At 58.4% G+C, this 18,503-nt stretch overlaps 1 protein-coding gene across 4 annotated transcripts in view; it reads right to left on the minus strand.

Annotated features, from left to right (window-relative positions):
- Positions 1–5,370: 5,370 nt before the first annotated feature.
- Positions 5,371–18,503, minus strand: part of SRC (SRC proto-oncogene, non-receptor tyrosine kinase) — a 31,300-nt gene continuing 18,167 nt past the window's right edge. For 2 of the 4 annotated variants that reach the window (XM_030009606.2, XM_041122446.1), the window contains 12 exons: positions 17,901–18,150; positions 17,551–17,650; positions 17,065–17,082; positions 13,399–13,497; positions 12,545–12,648; positions 10,815–10,964; positions 10,381–10,536; positions 10,054–10,233; positions 9,897–9,973; positions 9,360–9,513; positions 9,012–9,143; positions 5,371–8,545 (listed from right to left, as the gene is read on the minus strand). In XM_030009606.2, coding sequence (XP_029865466.1) covers positions 8,337–8,545; positions 9,012–9,143; positions 9,360–9,513; positions 9,897–9,973; positions 10,054–10,233; positions 10,381–10,536; positions 10,815–10,964; positions 12,545–12,648; positions 13,399–13,497; positions 17,065–17,082; positions 17,551–17,650; positions 17,901–18,141 — 1,620 coding nt within the window. In that variant the 5' untranslated portion in view covers positions 18,142–18,150 and the 3' untranslated portion in view covers positions 5,371–8,336. Of the gene's footprint in view, positions 8,546–9,011; positions 9,144–9,359; positions 9,514–9,896; positions 9,974–10,053; positions 10,234–10,380; positions 10,537–10,814; positions 11,635–12,544; positions 12,649–13,398; positions 13,498–17,064; positions 17,083–17,550; positions 17,651–17,900; positions 18,151–18,503 lie in introns of all 4 variants that reach the window. The other 2 variants (XM_041122447.1, XM_041122448.1) reach the window with 2 other exon arrangements.

Here is an 18,503-nt window from a genome sequence, read left to right on the forward strand (position 1 = left end):
GTCTATGGCCTCCTGCCCAGCATGATGCGTTGGCTGCTCATTGCAGATGCCTTAGCCCAGCAATCATGTGTCTCTGTATTGTTCTGTTCTCAGCACAGTAACCCGAGAGAGTCTCCAGCAAGAGGCAGAGCCTGTTTGCCCTGTACTCACTCTTCTCATTAACTGTTTAACTTGACCATGAGCAGACTGAGAACCATACTGGTGATTCTTAAACAGACTTGTTTTACACACAACACAGGAAGTCGCTTCTGGTCGTATCTCTGCACTCACATGACAGATTCCTCCTTTCCTTACCACTTATGAAATTAAACCACAGAGCGGTGTTCTGAAAGCCGCTAATCCCCAATGCCGGCAGTAAAAGTGTTATCTGCTGGGCACCTATGCCATGCAAGCCTGTCCCACGACGCCACATCTGCCTAACCTGTCCCCTGTACCCCTGCTGCGGGCAGAGACCAGGCTGCAACTCAGCTGCCACGAGCCATCCAGGCAGAGGTTTTGGTTGTGTTGGCCCTTCTGCAGCTTTGGCCATGATGCTGTGTAGTACTCGGGGAAAAGGGGCACACACGCTGCAGCCAGACATAGGACTATTGACTTCGACAGCACCCAGGAACACCTCGGAGAGTTAAAGGGTGCAAGAGCTGCGCTGCTGGAGTTGAAACCAGCTTCCTCTACCCTTGCTCCAAGCCCTGAAGACCAAGTCCAAGTTGGAAAGGGTTCAGAGCAATCAGTGTTTACATGTTTTTAAAAAAAAAAAAAAGCGTGTGCTGCATCACCAAGAATAGATATGACAGCTCTGTCACCTGTCAAGCTGAGGGAAATCCCAGTAGCTGTCATATCAGCCACAGCATAAATAACAAACAGAAAGGAGAGGGGAGGGCATCTCATTTGCAAGCTGTGGCAAGACTGTTGTCTGCGCTCTAAGCACCTTTTAAGTTTAAATTTAATCTAAGCTAATGCAGTCAGTTCTTATAAGAGTACATTTTTGTTGCTAACTAGCCAAGTTGCACTCTACAGCAATTTAAATGAATCCTAGCCACAAAGCCAGACAGTCCTTTGGACGAGAGCAAGCCCTAGCTTTGTACGTGGGGTTCAAGACAAGGTGCAGCTGCAGGCTTTCACTTCTGTGAGACCCAACTTGGAGCAAAAAAGCACTTCAAAAGAGGGAGGCTGCCAGTGTAGCGACAGGAGAGATCTCAGCAGACTGATGGGGATGAAACCTACTTTTTGCAGCCCTCCCACCCCAAATGTAGATAAAGAGCACTCTTTGATATGTACGCAGCCCTCCTCAGCACACTGTCTTACCCTCTTTAGGGCACTGAGATACTATCTTCATTTTAAAGATAGAAAATTAAAGCAACTTCATCATGGTCAGACACAAAGCCTCAGGCAGAGTGAGGAACCCAACTAGGTCTCACATCCCATGCTAATGTCCTGCTCATCCTTCTCTATAAAGAGACCATGAAAAACCAGCCTATGACTGCAGAACAGGTCGAACCCGATGGCTTTTGAAAAGCATCATCACAGCTTCCCTGTTTGTGCACCGCAAATTGGACTGAGCCCGTACAGACGAAGCACCTGTGCTCTTGGGCAGGCATTTGCTGCCTACATGGAAGAAAGCTCAGAGGAGGTGTTTTGCCCTGGTCTCAAGGAGCTTCTCTGCCAGAAAAGCAGCAGGGTGGCTCTGTCCCCTGCTATCCTGGAGGCACCGAGGGGGTCTCTGCATGGGGACCACACCAGTGGCAGGCACTGCAGGGGGTAGCTACACTAGTGACTCTGAAAGCAGTAGGGTTTAAAACACAACGACTGTGTTGTGCCAGGTCCCACGGAGCCTGGACACTGCCCGCAAGGGCTTTGGCGCAGAGTGAGTCTCATCACCTTGCTGTATTATAAAGTGTCCATCTGCCTGGTGCTCCCTAGATACAGGGAGCAGGAGCCTTAAGCTGTTCCTTTGTCTTTCCATTTGAAGGAGAGATCATTTTGTTTTCTAGGTCACATAAGAGATCAGTGACACAGCAGGGTCAGGAAAGAAAAAAAACCACAACCCCAAACCCAGGCTCAGATCCCTAGAAACAGAGCATGCAGCTTAGCTCAGGCAGTCCTCAGGCTTCTCACTGCATCCTCGGGGTCCGGGGCCTTCTCACTCCCCTCCTCACCACTCATCGGGGAGAGGCAGCATTCCCAGGATGAGCAACTGGGACACCACAAGACTTCCCATGGAGAAGGTTTGGCCATGACTACCAGGCTGGTATGGCTTTTTGAACCCTAAATCTGCTGGACATCCATGTCGGTGCATCTCATCTCGGGGGCTGATGTTTGGCAGTTGAGCTTCCTGGCACCACTTGCGGTGCAGGCAGGGAACCAGCTGTCTGGGGCCACCATGGCTACCAGCCCTCTCTCCCAGCATCTGCCTGTCCATCCCTAGATCTTGCCCAGCAATTAGTGCCTCCTGCCTGGATGCTCTCCCTGCTTACCCCAAGACAAGCCTGTAACATGGCCTTACTAACTTAGCAGCAGGCAGAGGAGAGAGATTGATCCCACTGAGGAGCCGTTTGGGCTGAAAGCACCCACTGGCCAGCTCAGAGAGGCAGCTAAGTCCAGAAGTGCAGCCCCACTGCTGATAGCACCGGGCTCCCACAGCTTCCAACCTTCTCCCCTCATGGTGTTACCCTGGGGCTGGTCCAGCCAAACCCCCTGAGCCAGGGAAGCCACAAACATCACTCAGGGCCAGAGAGCCCTGCCCTGCTAGTGCTCTTCGGTCTCGCCTGTCTCTTGCTCCTTGCACCAGAGCAGTTTCCTAGCCCTCAGCCACTGAGGGAGGTAAGCTACTCCTCAGGTAAGGACTTTAGCCCTTCCCTCGGGAGCCTGGAGATTAACCTGTGGCAAGAGGGTTTTACTACTCCTCCAAGCAAAGGCAAATCTGCTGGTAGCAGGGCAAGGGAGGACAGATGGCTCAGGTGCCACCCAGACCTGCTGCTGGGAGGGATGAGAGCTGAGTGGCAGAGTCCACAGGGGACAGAGACAGGCTTTGTCATCTGACTTGACATGTGCCAGTAGCTTCCCATTCACACCTTGCTACCAGTGAGCAGCAGGCACAGTGAGGGCTGGAGTGGCACAGCCAGTGAGACCCAGGCGCCTGGCACTGGGGCACAGCCCTGCCGTGAGCCAGCCCTTTAACAAACACCCTGCTCCTGCCCCAAGAGCCCTTCTGCTGCATCTGGGCTATGGGAGAGACCCCAGACCCGCAGCACAGCCCAGGATTTGCTCCGGGGGATCCTCAGCACGCGGAGCAGTTCAGGGCTGCCCCCCACATGCTCGCAAGTGTTTTCCCCCTTTATCCTCTGGGAGCCTGCATCAAGAGCCAGGACTTGATGTGCTTTGGGGGTGCTACCACTGAGCTTTGGGGACAGTGAAGGGGATGTTCAGGCCAAAAAACTCATCCTTGCTGTTTTAGAAACCCATTACCAACACAAACTGCCCAGCACAGGACTCCCACCTCCTCACCAGACCTGCTGTGGGGGCAGCCACAGCCCCCACCCTAACACCCAAATCCTCTCTCGGGCTTACAGGACAAAACATGAGTGTGAAGCAAACAGCAAGATTAAGTCCAGTAAAGGAGGCATGTGGTGTAATCCCCAGGCACATCTGCCCGGCTTGGGCTGGGGACGCCTGGCTGGCAGGGGCTCCCGCTGGTCTGAGTGGACTGAGGGGAGTGACTCCGTGGCAAAACAGGCACCAAGCACAGCCAGGGAGGGCGGCGGGTACTGCCAAGTCCCCCAGCCATCTTTTTAAGATGCCTCAGCTGCCTACAAAGCTGACGACCATACACAGAGTGAAGGGGACAGGCAGAGGAGGAAACAAGCGGTGCCATAGGCAGGGCTTGGAAGTACCGAATCCAGCCCCCTCATCCCCTGGGCATGACCCACTGCAGACACCCTCGCTGCCCCAGGGCTCAGGCTGGAGCGCAGCACCCCGCAGCACCTCTTTCTCTGTATGCCATCCCCTTGGCCACCCTGCTCCGGAGTAGCGATGCCGAAGGGGCAAAGCTGAGGGCTGGAAGAGCCCTGGCCCCAGATCCCCCCGCCCGGGGATGACCTCACGGACCAACCCCCAACCCACACATTGCACACAGACCAAGGGACTTGCCGAGAGATAATCCCTCAATCACTTAATTGCTTTAAAGAGAAGCAAAACATAAAGCATTAAACATTTAAGGTGATAAGACTGAGTCACTTGCCACCCTGAGGAGGAAGGAGCAGCCACACATCAGCACTGAGCAGCCAGACCCGGGGGGGCTCAGGAGCACTAAAGCCACCCCAGACCATGGCAGTGCTGAAGGACCAGCAGCAGCAACCACCCTGCTTTCAGAGGGCCTGCTCCCTCCAGTGCTGTGCTATATATCAATTACTTAATCACCGAGCGAGGGATCCCAATCAGCACCCACTAATTATCCCAACAAAGCAGGCCTGCTTCTTGTCAGCTTGCTGATGAAGCAGATTCTGCTGAAGGGAGGGCTGCCCCCCATCCTGTCCCCCCCCAGCCCAGCCCATGGGGGTTGGCAGTCAGGTCTCCCACCTGCTGGGCTTGAGGCAGCTCTGCTGGCCCTGGCTTTGGCAAGATCAATGTGCGCAAGGGTCACTATGTCGCTTGCAGCCCCGTGGGGGCTAGTGCTCCCTCCGTGTGGGCAGAGACCCCGGTGTCCCCGCACGCAGAGGCTGGGAAGCAGTGATGGATGCAGCGGAGGAGCCCGTGGGGTCCCTCGTGGCTAACACCGCGTGCCGGCGGCATGTGTCACAGCCCTCTGCTCGGCATCAGCGGCTGCAGCTGGGATCCCACCAGCGATGCAGGCTGCATCCCAGCTCGGCTCAGAGCACGCTGGCCTGATTCTGCACCCACCGTGGCAGTGCTTCCGCACCAGAGCGGTCCGGGCATGGGGAGCTTGCCTGCCACCGCCAGCCGGCTGGGCCCGGCCCTCGGAGCAGGAGGGACACGATGGATGAGGCTCCTCTTGCAGGAGCAGGCGCTGGGGCTGTGCTGGACCACGAGCCCACATGGGGACACAGGAATAGCTTCAGCAGCACAGAAGTGGCACAAGATCCCAGAAGCATCAGCCAGAAAAAGCATCTGAAGCACCTGGAGCCACGCATGGGCATTGCACACGCTCCAGGAACTACCGACTCCTGTAATAGGGATGCAAAGGAGTCCTCTTATACATGAGCTACGCTTTTTTTTTTTGTGTGAGGTCTGTTTGTATTTAATTATCAAATTGCAAAGTATTTACATCAACATTAGAGTTTCAAAGCATCTCCACCCCCCACCACCCACAAAGCTGGACCTTTTCAGGTTTTTTTTTCCAAAGTTTTATTATTATCCAAAAAAAAAAAAAAAAAGCTAAATATTTTACTTCAACACTGAAAAAGGCAGGTGGGGGTAGAGGGGAGCTGGGGAGAGAGAGACACAGATCCACATGTTCTCTGCATAGTTGGTTGGAGATCTTACAAAACACCGTTTAAAAAAATGATAACAGCAGAGGAGCATAACTTGTAGGGCATTATTGACCTTGGGAAGCCAAAGAGCATCCTTAGGTGGGGCTTCCCCTCTAGAGTTTATTGGCTTAAAAAATAAAGTGGCAGACAACAGTGGTGATGGACGAGAGGCTCTCGATCTGCAGGGCCTCTGGGTCACGCCGGCTGCAGTGGCGAGTCTGGAGATGCTGAGTCCAACCAAAACTGCTGCACAGGAACACGGATGGACACACGGACATGCAGACACACAGCCCCAGCCCCGTGCAGGAGGGCTCCTCCGGGATTGCTCTACTGTCTTCTGCCCTGAAATGTCCCCAGCACGTCTCCTTCGTCAGAGCTTGCCAAAAGCTATGGGGAATTAAGCCAGCCTGGGGCATTCCTTGCGCCAAGGCTGCGTTCCCGCTCTGCCGCTTGCCAGAAAGAGCCAGAAAATGAAAGCGCTGGGTTAAGCCCGTTCCCGTCCCGCTGCGCTCGCTCAAGACCCTCTACGTGCTGCAGACAACCGAAGGCCAAACCTTAACATGTGCGCTTGCCTTCTCTCTCCCCAGCTTTCAGATCAAATCTGGCTTCCGCACATTACAGTTTTAAGAGGTTTCTCCTGGGGATGGGGATTTTGTATAATTTAGGCAGAGCTATGGCACAGGGCACCCCTCGGACCGGCTGCTGCGGGACGGGGCTTCTCTGGCAGCGCCGACGGGGATGCAGCAGCCACCTGTCCCAGGGATGCAAACATAGAAAGACCCAGAACATTTTGCTTTGGAGGGTCCCTGCCCAAACACAGAAATGCAGGCACAGCAAATCTGCTAGGAAGGGGGATCAAAGGCTCCAAGTCCCAAAAAGATTAAAAAAAAAATCCATTAAATCAGTCACTGTTCTCCAAGCCAGCAGGATCTCTCCGTACTGAAGAGCCGATTTTGAAGGTTTTCAAGCTGATTTTGAAGGTTTTACTCATTAAAAAGGAGCCACCAACCAACCAAGCAAGCACTTGGTTCATAAATAAGCGGCCAGGGAGCTGTGAGAGCAAGCAGAAGACAGCGGCATGCCCAGGCCCTGCTCCAGCAGAGGTTTGGGTAGGGGGTTTTGGCCACCCCCCTGCCCATGCTCAGCTCCCACCTGGCTTTCATGGGACACCGGCACCACAGCAGGGGCTGGCGAGAGGTGGTTTGGGTCTGCTGGCTGCACGGAGGCTGTGCTGGAGGGAAACCACATCCCACAAGCGCGGGGAAGTAAAGAAAGCCCACCACCTGAGGACCAAGAGGTGGGCAAAGCTGCTGGCTCCCCTCTCCAGGTCCTTCCCACTGGTGCATGCGAGCACCCCTGCCCCACAGCACCCCCTCGAGCCTCCATCCCACCCCTCCTCCAGGAAAGCATCCAAAGAGCCTCCAGGTCTTTCTGAGTAAGGGTGCCCAGGACCCGAGAGGTGAGGGAGCAAAACCTCGCGAGCCACCACGGCAAAGGGTTTCCAGCTGGGTACAGCTGCAGGAGGGGGGGAAAACCAACACATGCAACTAAGTCAATGTTTGGGAGGGCGCAGGGACCGCTCGAGGGCTATGTACAAGCAGATGCTGGGTGGGAGAGCGCAGGGGCTGGGTGCCACCCCACCGTTCAGCCCCACGGGATGTGTGCGGGGGCAAAACTGGGCATGGATAGCCACCCATTGCCAAAACATGGCTGAGGCATTTGGGAGCAAGCAGGGGGGGAAGATGAGGATGCAAATGTCTCCTCTGCAGCACAGCGCTTCCCAGGACTCTTCTGCAGGATGGTGGCCCATGGCCGGGGATGATCCCACTGCATGGAGACTGCAGCCCAGCAGTTGAGATGTGAGTGGTGTGGGGAAGGCAGCTAAAAACATACTGGGTGGACAAAAGCATCTGTGAAAGATTAGTATTTCCCCCAAAATACTCCCACACCCTGAACAGCCGCATGTGCCGTGCACTCAAGCCCTGCGGTGGCACCGGGTTTGGTGGCAGGGGCGGCCCGGGGGAATCTGCCGGTGGGAGAGCTGGCAGCGGAGCCAGGGAAGGCGGCTGCGGGGGCTGTAGTGCACTTCCCAGGGGGCCGGCTGGAAGACCAGGAGTGCTCGGTGGGAGAAAGCACAGCCAGGGTGGCAGGGCCGGCCGCAGGCAGGGCGAGGGCTCTGCCGGCAATCCCCGGGTGCTGCTCCCAGGAGAGAAGAGATGGGTCCCTTGTGGGGGACTGATGCAGCTGGAAGACTCAAACGTGTGCCTCGGTGCTCCCATGGGATGGTGTCGGTCACTGGAGCCACAAGCAGCCACATTTCACGCTCCCAGCACCTGCTAGCCTGTCTGAACCAGCCGGGGATTGTGCCTTCCCCATGGTGAAATGTCTCTGCCAGCGCACTCAGGAGAACCGGAGCCAAGGGGGGGGAGGGCGAAGGGTCAGGGAAATTTGTGCTGATTTAGAAAGGGGGTGCAGGAGACCGGGGCCGTGTGTCCGACATGGGGTGACGCTGTCCCCCAATTCCTCCGGGCTCACCCCAGAGCTGCTGGGGGGGAAAGGTCTCCTGAAAGCCAAGTCTCTCAGTGGGAGATGCTCTGCTCACCCTCCCAAGACAGCTCCGCCAGCGCCCGCAGACTCCTCTCGCCAGCGGGACGGCGCCGCTTCGTTAAACATGGGCCAGAAGTCTTAATGAGTGATGAGGGGACCCAGCACCTCCCCTGGCCGCATCCGGAGACGATGCCCCGTCCCACTCCGGGGCTGCTCCACAAAAAACGGCCCCTTGGTGGGGAGGCCAGCCCTCAGCGCCCCACGGCGAGGACGGCAGTGTCCCTGGTGCCAGGAGGAGCTCCGGGTCTATAGGTTCTCGCCAGGCTGGTACTGGGGCTCTGTCGAGGTGAAGTAGTCCTCCAGGAAAGCCTGCAGGTACTCGAAGGTGGGTCGCTCCTCTGGGTCCTTCCGCCAGCACTGGCACATGAGGTCGTGCAGGGACTCGGGGCACTCGGGCGGGCAGGGCATGCGGTACCCCCGCTCCACCTGGTCCAGCACCTCCCGGTTCACCATCCCTGCGTGCAGCCAGAGGAGACACGGCGTTGATTAGAGCCGGGCCAGATCCTGCACCGTGCCTTTTCCAGCGTGGACACCAAGGGCATTATGCTGGGACGAGCCTTACGGGCGACCTCAGTGACCCAGGGAGAGAGGGACCCCCCAGCCCAACAGCGCTTGTCCCTGCCATCCCGTCACCTTGCTTGGGGACTAGGGCAGGACAGGGTGGCTGTGACCCTGCATCCCGGCTGGGCTCCGCTCACCCTACCCCAGCAGGGCAGGATCCGACCTGGGCAGGGAGGGGCAGCTTATCCCCGAACCCACCCTCCCTGCCCAAATTGCAGGAGAAACTTTGCGTCGGTTTGCTCCTCTGCAAAGATGGCTCTGGGGGCCGTGGAGTGCCAGGGGCAAGCGTTGGGCACAGGCAGCCAGCGTTGTGGCACTGCAGTGGGGACGGGGCTTCTGCTGGCGGGTGCCATCCCTCACCTGGGTACGGCACTCTGCCCTTGGTGGTCAGCTCGGTCAAGAGGATGCCAAAGGACCAGACGTCTGACTTGATGGTAAACCTGCCGTACAGAGCAGCTTCAGGGGCCGTCCACTTGATGGGGAACTTTGCACCTGGATGGAAAGGCAGGATGAGAGGCTGATCCCGGCCTCGTGCTACCCAGGGGGTGCATGGGGCTGTGAGTGCCACCGGGACCCCCATGCAACCAGGGCCACGGGCTGGCTCCAGATGCAATGCACACCCCTGGGGACCAGGGACCAGTGGCCAGTGCTCCGGTGCCGCCTGCCTGGGCACGGTGCTGGCAGCCCCGGGAAGTGCCGGGCACGCACCTTGCCGAGCGGTGTACTCGTTGTCCTCGATGAGGCGTGCCAAGCCAAAGTCGGCCACTTTGCACACCAGGTTCTCTCCCACGAGGATGTTGGCCGCCCGGAGGTCTCGGTGGACGTAGTTCATCCTCTCCACGTAGGCCATGCCGGATGCGATCTGTGGGGACCAGCACATGGGGCACCGAGGCTGGCGGGGTGACACGAGGGTCCCCGGGGAGTGCCTGGCACTGCCAAGGGGAACAGCTCTGCAGCAGGATCCTACCCAGTGTGCGGGAACAGCCGGTTGCTCAAGAAAACCCACACAGACGCAGGTTTGCTGGCCAGAGAGAGCCAGCAGCAATGGGAAAGGGCAAAATGACGGTCCCTGACTGCAACCCAGCTCTGGAAAGCGCACCCAGCGGGGATGGTGGCACCCACCCGAGTGAGGCTGCGGAGCACCCCAGCACCTGACAGGCAACAGCCACAACAGCCCAGCAAGGTGCTCGGGCAGCCAGTGCCCTCGGAAGGGGACGTGGGAGGCCCCGGGATACACAAACCCACCTGAGCCGCCATATCCACGAGCTGGGGCAGCCGCAGGTACTTGCCCATCTCACCCTTCAGGAAGTCCAGGAGGCTCCCTGCGAGGAAGACCACGGTCACAGCAATCCGGAGGAGCAGAGCCCCTTGGCCAGCCCCCCGGCATCCCTCTCACGCTTACCCTTGCTCATGTACTCAGTGACAATATAAATGGGCTCCTCCGAAACCACCGCGTAGAGCTGAACCAGCTTCTCGTGCCGGAGCTTCTTCATGACCTGGGCTTCCTGCAGGAAGGCCTCCGGGGACATGGTGCCAGGCTTCAGTGTCTTGATCGCCACCCGGGTGGTGCCGTTCCAGGTCCCTGTGGCACAGGACACGCTGCTCAGGACACATTTACGGGGCAGGGGGCTGTGTCCCTCGCCTGCTCCCCCACCCCACTGCAGGCTCCGGGCACCTGCAGATGGCTGGGGTGACACAGGGGGGACAGCGGGGTGGGAATGGTCCTTACCCATCCACACCTCTCCGAAGCAGCCCTGTCCCAGCTTGACCTCCAGCCGCAGCGATTCCCGGGGGATTTCCCAGGCATCTTTGGCAAGGCCTTGGGTCTGGGGCTTGGACGTGGGGCAGACGTTGGTGAGACGGTGGCACAAGCCGTCGGCGTGTTCTAGCACAGGAGGGGACAACACCAGGGTGACACTTGGCCATTTAGGCACGTGATGTCTTTACCCCGCATCTTCCCCGCAAAACACCTCGGGGACCCATACCCTCACCCTCACCCTCTTCCCCAAAACCCAAGCAGCTTTTCACCAGGGTTCCCCCCCAACTGGTTTGGGGTCCCCCAGCCCGGCACTGGCTTCCCAGCAGCCCCTGTCCTGCAGCAAGGGCAGGCACAGCACCCAGGGTGTCACCCAGACCCCGAGGGGACCCCAAGTGGCTACTTACTGGAGTAATAGGCCACCAGCTGCTGCAGGCTGTTGAACTGGGTGCGGGAGGTGATGTAGAAGCCGCCACTGTCCAGCTTGCGGATCTTGTAGTGCTTCACGTTGAGCCCCTTGGCGTTGTCAAAGTCAGAGACGGAGAGGCAGTAGGCACCTGCAGGCAGGACCGAGGGGCTGGGGGGGGAGATGCGCCGCAGACGGGTGCTCCCCATGGGGTCCCACCGAGGGGTGGGTGTGGGGGAGCAGGACTGGGCATGCAGGCTGCTGCTTTCACCCAAAAGCAGAGGAGGCGAAAGGAGGCGGCTGTCAGGTCCGTCACCTGGGCATGGGTGATCCCTGCTGCTCCTCCAGCCCCGGCAGCCGAGAGCCGGCTCAGCATCCCCACGGGATGTGCTAACAAGGGGCACCATCCCCTCCAGCCCCCCCAGCCCTGCCGGGTCCTTCTCTCCGGCAACACGCGGCATGCAGCACTGCTGCCGCTTCCTCTGCAACGAATGCCGCTTCTGGCCGGGGGACACAGCGGCCACCACGGCTCAGAGGAGCTGGCACCATGGGGATGGACCATGCCCCCCAGGCTGGCACCGAGGAAGAGACCCCATTGGGTTTGGGAGGGCCCAGTGGGCAGGAGGGCAAGTAGCCCCCCGGGGTGCAGGGATGAACCCGGCTCTGGCAGCAAAGGGGGGATGCTGAAGCAGGGGAGAGGACTGGACAGGAGGCAGGCTGGGGAGAGCTGCTGACCCACAACCCCAACACCTCGGCATCTCAGAGGGGAGCCAAGGGGCTGGTGGGCCCGATTCCCTCCTCCACAAATCCCACTGTGGGCACTGCTTTGGGCGCCTGTCTCTGCTCCGCCCACATGAGAGCAACACTGTGCTGCTGGAGCCACAAATAACAGAAAGGAAGATCTATGCTGCTGCTTGAATGAGCTGTTTCCACCAGAATGAAATAAATAGTGGCAAGTTCAAGGCATCAAAACAGAAAGCAACATCAAGGAGCTTTTCCCAAAGGTGCATTTGGAGCCAAACTAAACGACGTTTCCAGGTAAGAAACAGCATCCTCAGGCAGCCGAACTTCGAAGATCACAACTTGCACTTTCAGGAGGCACAAAACAAGTATAAAGAGTTGTTAGACTTGAAAGAAGGACCTAAAAATTCATCACTGCCTCTGCCTGGTTGCCCAGGAAGCACATATTCAAGATTTTGCCACTATATAGGGACCAGGAAAAAACAAAAATCATCTAATTGGGTGGTTAAAAAAAAAACCAGAAAAATAGAGCATCCTGCCTGGTGGTCCTGCCGGAGCTGGTGAGGCAACCGGCTCCTACCCTGCCATGAGCTGAATCATCTCTTCGAAGGGCGACCGCTGGGCAGGCAGCAGTGGGAGAGAAGCGTCTGTGTCCCTCCAGCCCTGCAGGCTCGATGGTGTAACAGCACATTCAGCATAGAAATGTCACCAGTGATTTAACGGGTGCGTCAGCACCTGCTCCCTGGGGACCCGCACCAGCAGGGGAGACCCCAGGAGGCTGCCCGTGCTGAGGGGCATCGCTCAGCAACCCCAAACATTGGCTCCTGCCTACAAGGTACAACTCTTTTCTCCTTCTCCCTCCCCGTGAGCCTCAGCTGGGGGAACCAGGACCACAGAGAGTGACCGAGGGGACTGGGGTCCTCCTGTGGATGCCCCCCTGCCCCCCAGAGAGGGGCTCCCCCAGGCTGCCCCCCCCCCAGCCCCACTCACCTTTCGTGGTCTCACTTTCCCGGACCAGGAAGGTCCCTCGGGGGTTTTCGGGGTTGAGCAGCAGCCGCTCGGACTCCCGGCGAGTGATCTTCCCAAAATACCACCTGCAAGAGCAAGGCAGTGGCTCGGTACCCAGCCTTTGCCCGCCCCCTCCATCGCCTGTCCAAGCAGCAGGCTCAGTCCTGGCCCCCCCTGCTGCGGACTTCAGAGACCACGGGCTGCGTCTCTGGGCTGGGGCACCTCGGGGTGCACCATGCCTGTGTGCAGCCCGGGCTGGGCATCACCTGAGGAGCAACCCTGCACCACGGACCATGAAACGCCTTCACTCCAAAAGCCTCCCCAAATGAGCGGCTCCGGGGACCCCTGAAGCCCCCTAAGCTCTTACTGGGGAGGATGCTGTGCCACTGGCTGGGGACGGGCTGCAGGGACGTAGCTGGCACCTCCTGCTCTTGGACTTATGGCCAGCTTTGCCCCTGCCTGTTCTCCCCATGTGATGGTCACCTCTGCACTCAGCCTGATCGGCACAGGCAGAGCCGGCAGCATCCTCACGCACGCATGCGTGTCCGTGCAGAAAAGTAAAAACCAGACCAAAAGCATCAGGTCCACCACTGTCCCTGCTATGCCACCGCTCATCCCTCCACCGCGCAAGCACGCCGCACCTCTGCACTTGATGGGCCTTGAAGAAAGGCTGGAAAACCTTTAAGGGGTTTGCAAATTCAAAGGGGAAAAATAACAAAAAGGAAAAACCCGGAGGCCTTGCAGGCTTTGCCCAGGAGAGGGGCAGGGGGAGGAAGGAGCGCTCAGAGTGCATTTGCTATCGCTCGTCTTTAAACTGTCTCAAAGATGGCAATTACTCTTCAGCCTGGATGGAGTCTGAGGGCGCGACATAGTTACTGGGGATGTAGCCCGTCTGTCCTGTAGTGAGGGAATGAGCCAGCCACCAGTCACCTTCCCTGCAAGAGAACCAAAACACACTCAGTGTGAAGCCAGGAGCCCCCCGGCCGGCCCCTCTCCTGCCCGCAGGCGCCGGGGCCGGGGGGGGGGGGAAGGAAGCGCAGAGCCCCGCCGGGAAGGAGCGCAGCCCCCGCAGCCCCCAGCCCTGCAGCCAGACCCCAGCCAGGAGGGCTCCTGCTGCCAGCCCCTGCCCGTGGCTCCTTTTGGGCAAACTCTTGGTATTGGGGCCACCCATCCGCATACGGGATGCTTTAAACTTAAATCGGGCAGGGCAGCCAGCGAGCCAAAATACCATTGGAGCCACCTGAATGCGAACGGGGTCTGGCTGGAGGTTGAGAGGCATTGGGGATCCAAGGCAGCAGGGCAGCGGGGAGCGACAGGCGAGGGGGAGGGAGGGGAAATGGGAAAAAGCGACAGATTTATGGCAGTGATTAAAAAAAGCACCAGGAAAACCCAAGAGAGTTTGTTAAACACAGGCTGCAGAAAAGCAACAGAACAGAGCTGAGGTTTGGGCGGGGGGGGTGAGTCCTGCCCCGCAGTGATGCCCAGCCTGGATGCAGCGGGCTCCGTCCAGCTCGGGTGCCCCGCTTGCAGCCACAGGACGGGCACCCTGTACAGCTGCAGCCCCTGACCACAAGCTTCCCCGCAGCCCCAGCGAGAGCTGTGCCTGCACAACCACGAATGCAGCTCGCACGGAGCCACACAGCCCCACGGTGCTGGCCCCATCGCCCCGAGCACGGCTCTGCCCTGCGGGAGCCCCCACGCTGTCCCCAAAAACCCAGGGCTGACCCGCTGCTCCTCCTGCCCCGGGCGCAGTGGCCCTCAGCACGTCCCCAGGAGCCGGCAGGGCGCAGGAGCCTTCTCACTGCTCTGCCCTCCTCCCCGCAGGCTCCTGCACGGGATGGGGCAGGAAAGGACAATAAATAGAGACGAACAACAGGACGGCGGGAGGCGGCTTCCCCTTCCCCACAGACAGCAGGGCTTCCTCCCACCACCTGCATCTTCTCACCCATCAAAGACGGAGTCACCTAATTTATCCTGACCACGAGGGAGACGAGGCTACGGGAAAACTGCAGATTCGTGGGAACAGCGCCGCAAGGATGCAAGAACTTGGCAGGATGACCTCCACAAACACTTTACAGGAAAACCTTTATAACCTCAATCACCACTAGAAGACCCATCAGACCATATCCAGACCCATCCCTGACTCCTGCAGACATATAAACCTCCATCCTCGCTCCAGACACACCAGAAGCTTGTGACTTTTGCTTGTCCCAGCTAAACCAGCGATGCTTGGAAATGGCCAGGAGAAGCCGGACATGGCCCCTGGCTCCCCACACTGGTGCCAGCAGGGCCAGGGAAAGCGGGGACCCTCGGGGCATCTCCTCCCAACCACACAGCCAGGCTCTGCTGCCCACCCGGAGCCCACCTCCAGCCTCACAGCAGCCCCGGCCAGTATTTTAACTTCTCCTGGTCCCGACGCGTCTCATGGCAGGTAGCTTGGGCTCCCCAGCCAGAGCTGCTGCCCCAGTCACCTTTACTGAGGTGGCTCCGAAGGGGACAGGAGGCTGGTTGGGCTCCTTTCCCACGGGACCAGAGAAAACATCTGCTTGAGAAATGCCCAGCTTTTGACTTGTGGCTTTATTCCAGCTTGGGCTGCAAGGCTGCAAGCCGGGAATTCAGCAAAAACAAACTATTCCAAAAATGTCTCAGTGGGGAAAAAAATAATAATAATAATCATCATCATCAAAACAAAGCATTTCAACAATTCCCTGCGCAATCTTACCCAAAATACCCCACCACATCCCCGCTGGCTGCCAGCTGGCTGGGACGAGACCTCCTCCCACTGGAAATGGTACCACGAGAGCCTTTTGGCACTGGGGTGGATGGATTTGGCCCGTCTGGGAGGCTGAGGGTCACTGCAGACAGCCTGGGCTTTGCCAGGACACAGGAGCAGGGAGGCGAGGGACATGGAGGCTTCTCCTCTCACCCTGCGCAACCCCAGCCCTGTTAGAGCAGCCGAAACCTGCAGCCACCCTGCAAAGCCGCTGGTGGCCAGTCGTCCCCGTGGCCGTGGGCTCCTGCTGCGCCCAGGACCTGCCAGCCCTTCCTGGGCTGACCCCAAGCACCCCCCTGGTGCCCCAGGGCACTGACCGTGCCCTCCCAGGGAGCCCAGAGGAAGGGGACATCGCATACCTGCCTTTTGCCATCCCCAAAGCGTGGCAGCCTGAGCTGCTCCTGGACCGTCTGAGCATCTCTGGGCACTCAGCGAGAAGAGAGATTTACCCGCCGAGCACTGCACAAACTGCACAGCTTTCTCCACCGCCTCTCTCCCTGTGGACATCCCACCCATGCAGCCGCAGCAGACACCGGGAAGGTCAGCAGCTAGATCCTGCACTGTCCAGCCTGATGGGCTGCATCACGGAAAAAAAGCCCTTTTGTTCCCCTGGGTGCTGCAGAGCCCATCACATCCTGACCCTTCCCTCTGACCAAGCCTTTGATAAACAGCAGCAGAGGAAAAAAAGTATGGAAACCCCAGAAGTGAAAGAAGGCATAAAGAAAAAACTCTCATATATGGACCCAATTTGGACCCCCAACGGGCAGAGCTCACTCTGTAACAGCCCAAACCAGAACCCAAGCCTGGGGCTAGTACGCTGCTGAGGCTGTGAAAACAAGAAGCATCAAAACCCCCAAGTTCAGGCTTTTCCTGCAGCATTGAAGCCCTGCACATCCTGGACTTCATGGATTAAATGAATCACCATTAATAAACAGTGTTGGAACAAGGAGAACAAGGATCAATTTGAAAATGCATTTGTGCAACACCGCCTGACCACTGCAGGAGAAATATCAGCCCCGCGACGTTCCCTTGACTTTCCACCCTTTGACTTTGCAAAGCTGTTTTGGGTGCCCAGGTTGGAAGGCAGCAGCAGAGGGGTCAGCGGGAGCTGCAGACCCTAGGGACCCCATGGCAGCCCCATGGCTGGGGACATTGGCTCCACCAGCCAAGCTCCAGACCGTGTATGCCATGTGTCAGGACAGACCACACGTGGGTTTAATACAGGATGATGTTTAGAAGCACCTTCCAGCTGGTCATACTGCCCAGCTCTACGCAGCAAGCGATGGGTATGCTGCTATGACCAGGATGGAGGGCAAACAAGCGGGAGCCAGACCCCTAAGGAAGTGTTTGAGTCCCCTGAGCCACTCACAAAAAATAAAAATAAAATTTTAAAATGCAAAAATAAGTGCAAAAAAGGCCAGGAGGGAGCAGAGAGCCAACGGAAATGGGACTGCAGAGGGGTGCCAGGTGCAGACAAGGAAAGTGGGCCAGGTTCAGAGCTCCTGGGTGCAGACACAGCTCCGGATGGAGCAGTTCCCCGGCATGGGAAGGGGCTCCCTGCTCTGCCCCAGTCACTCAGGGCGGACAAACCCAACTGACCACAGAACCATCGGGCAACCATCTTCTCCCACCCCCGTTCCACCCAACCTCACCCTAACGTGGGCAGCAGACGGGCTTTTATCATTTAAGATTGTTAACAATAATAATAGTAATAATCTGCAATACACACCTGACGTCCACTTTTCTCCTAAATGACAGCGTGGCACAGAGGAGAGAAAAATAGAGTCAGGAGAGAAGCTGAGATCAGAGACACCGTGCAAGCACAGGGGAAAGCACCCATGGAGTTGAGAAGATGTGTCCAGGCAAACAAGAGGGAGCTGAGCACTGATGGGGACAGGGGACCGGAGGGGACACAGCCCCACGCTGGAGGGCACGGACTGGCCAGCAAGCAGAGGAGGTGGCTTGGTCACAATGCTGCAAGGCAACGGTGCCCAGCAGCGGGACCAGGAGGACGCGGGAGCGGGCAAATGATCACCTCCAGCACTGGTGTCTTTGGACAAGTCCCTGCGTCCGTGTGAGTTTTGGCACATCCCTCTTGGAGCACCCATCCCCAGGGAGAGCTGGCCCTGCCGGCGCTGGGCTCAGGGGCTCTGCAGGAGAGCTGTTGGTGGCAGCTCACCCACGTGGGCTTGGCTGCAGCGACAGGGACACTCACGTGTTGTTGACGATTTGCAGGCGCTCTCCTTTCTTGAAGGACAAGTCTGTTTCGGTCCGGGACTCATAGTCGTAGAGGGCCACGAAGGTGGTGACTCCACCTGCGACAGAGAGCACTCAGGTCGGGCACTGCTGCCGGCGCTGCTGCGGCACGGCGCTGGGTGCCCCTCGCTGGGGACCCTTCTCTCCCACCACCCTCCCACCAGCCGATAAGACACAGATCTGCTCCCCCTCCAGCTCAGAGTCCCTCAAAAGCAGGAGACCCCATCATCACAAGAAGCAGCTGGAACCAAACCCACAAAGACCCAACCGAGACCCTCCCCGCCCCACCGAGCCCCAGCCTACACCGACCAGCCAGTGCCCCAGCACGCTGCGGCGAGGTGACCGTGTCGGAGGTGTTGAAGCCTCCAAAGAGCTTGGACTCAGCGGCCATGGTCCCGAAGGAGCGGCTGGGAGTGCGATGGGCGTCGGGAGCTGCCGCCTTGCTGGGCGTCTGCGAGGCCGGGTAGCCCCCGTGGTGGGCGTTGTCGGCGGGCTCCAGGCTGCGCCGGCGCTGGCTGGGGTCTTTGGGCTTGCTCTTGCTGCTCCCCATGGTCCCGGGCTGGAGGAGACAGAGAGACATGCAGAGGGCATTATTATTATTATTATTATTATTATTATTATTATTATTATTCCCAGGGCTTGCACGACAGACGCCTGCCCACTAGGAAATGAAACAACCTCTGGAGTCTGTTCAAGCATCAGCTGCCGGAAAGTTTGGCCATCCCGCCCTTGCCCTGGGATAGCATCGCCCCTCATTAACACCCAGCCACCTCCCGCATGGCTGCAGCAGCCAGCGGAACACCGGGAACGGAGCTGCCAGGGCACGCTTTGGGAGCAGAGGGAAGCACGCTTAGCCGCAGGATTGTGGGGTGAGGATGCTGAGCGCAGAGCCTGGACTGGTGCTTAGGAGCG

The sequence above is a fragment of the Aquila chrysaetos genome, chromosome 3, assembly GCF_900496995.4.
Source record: "Aquila chrysaetos chrysaetos chromosome 3, bAquChr1.4, whole genome shotgun sequence".
Classification (NCBI taxonomy): domain Eukaryota; kingdom Metazoa; phylum Chordata; class Aves; order Accipitriformes; family Accipitridae; genus Aquila; species Aquila chrysaetos.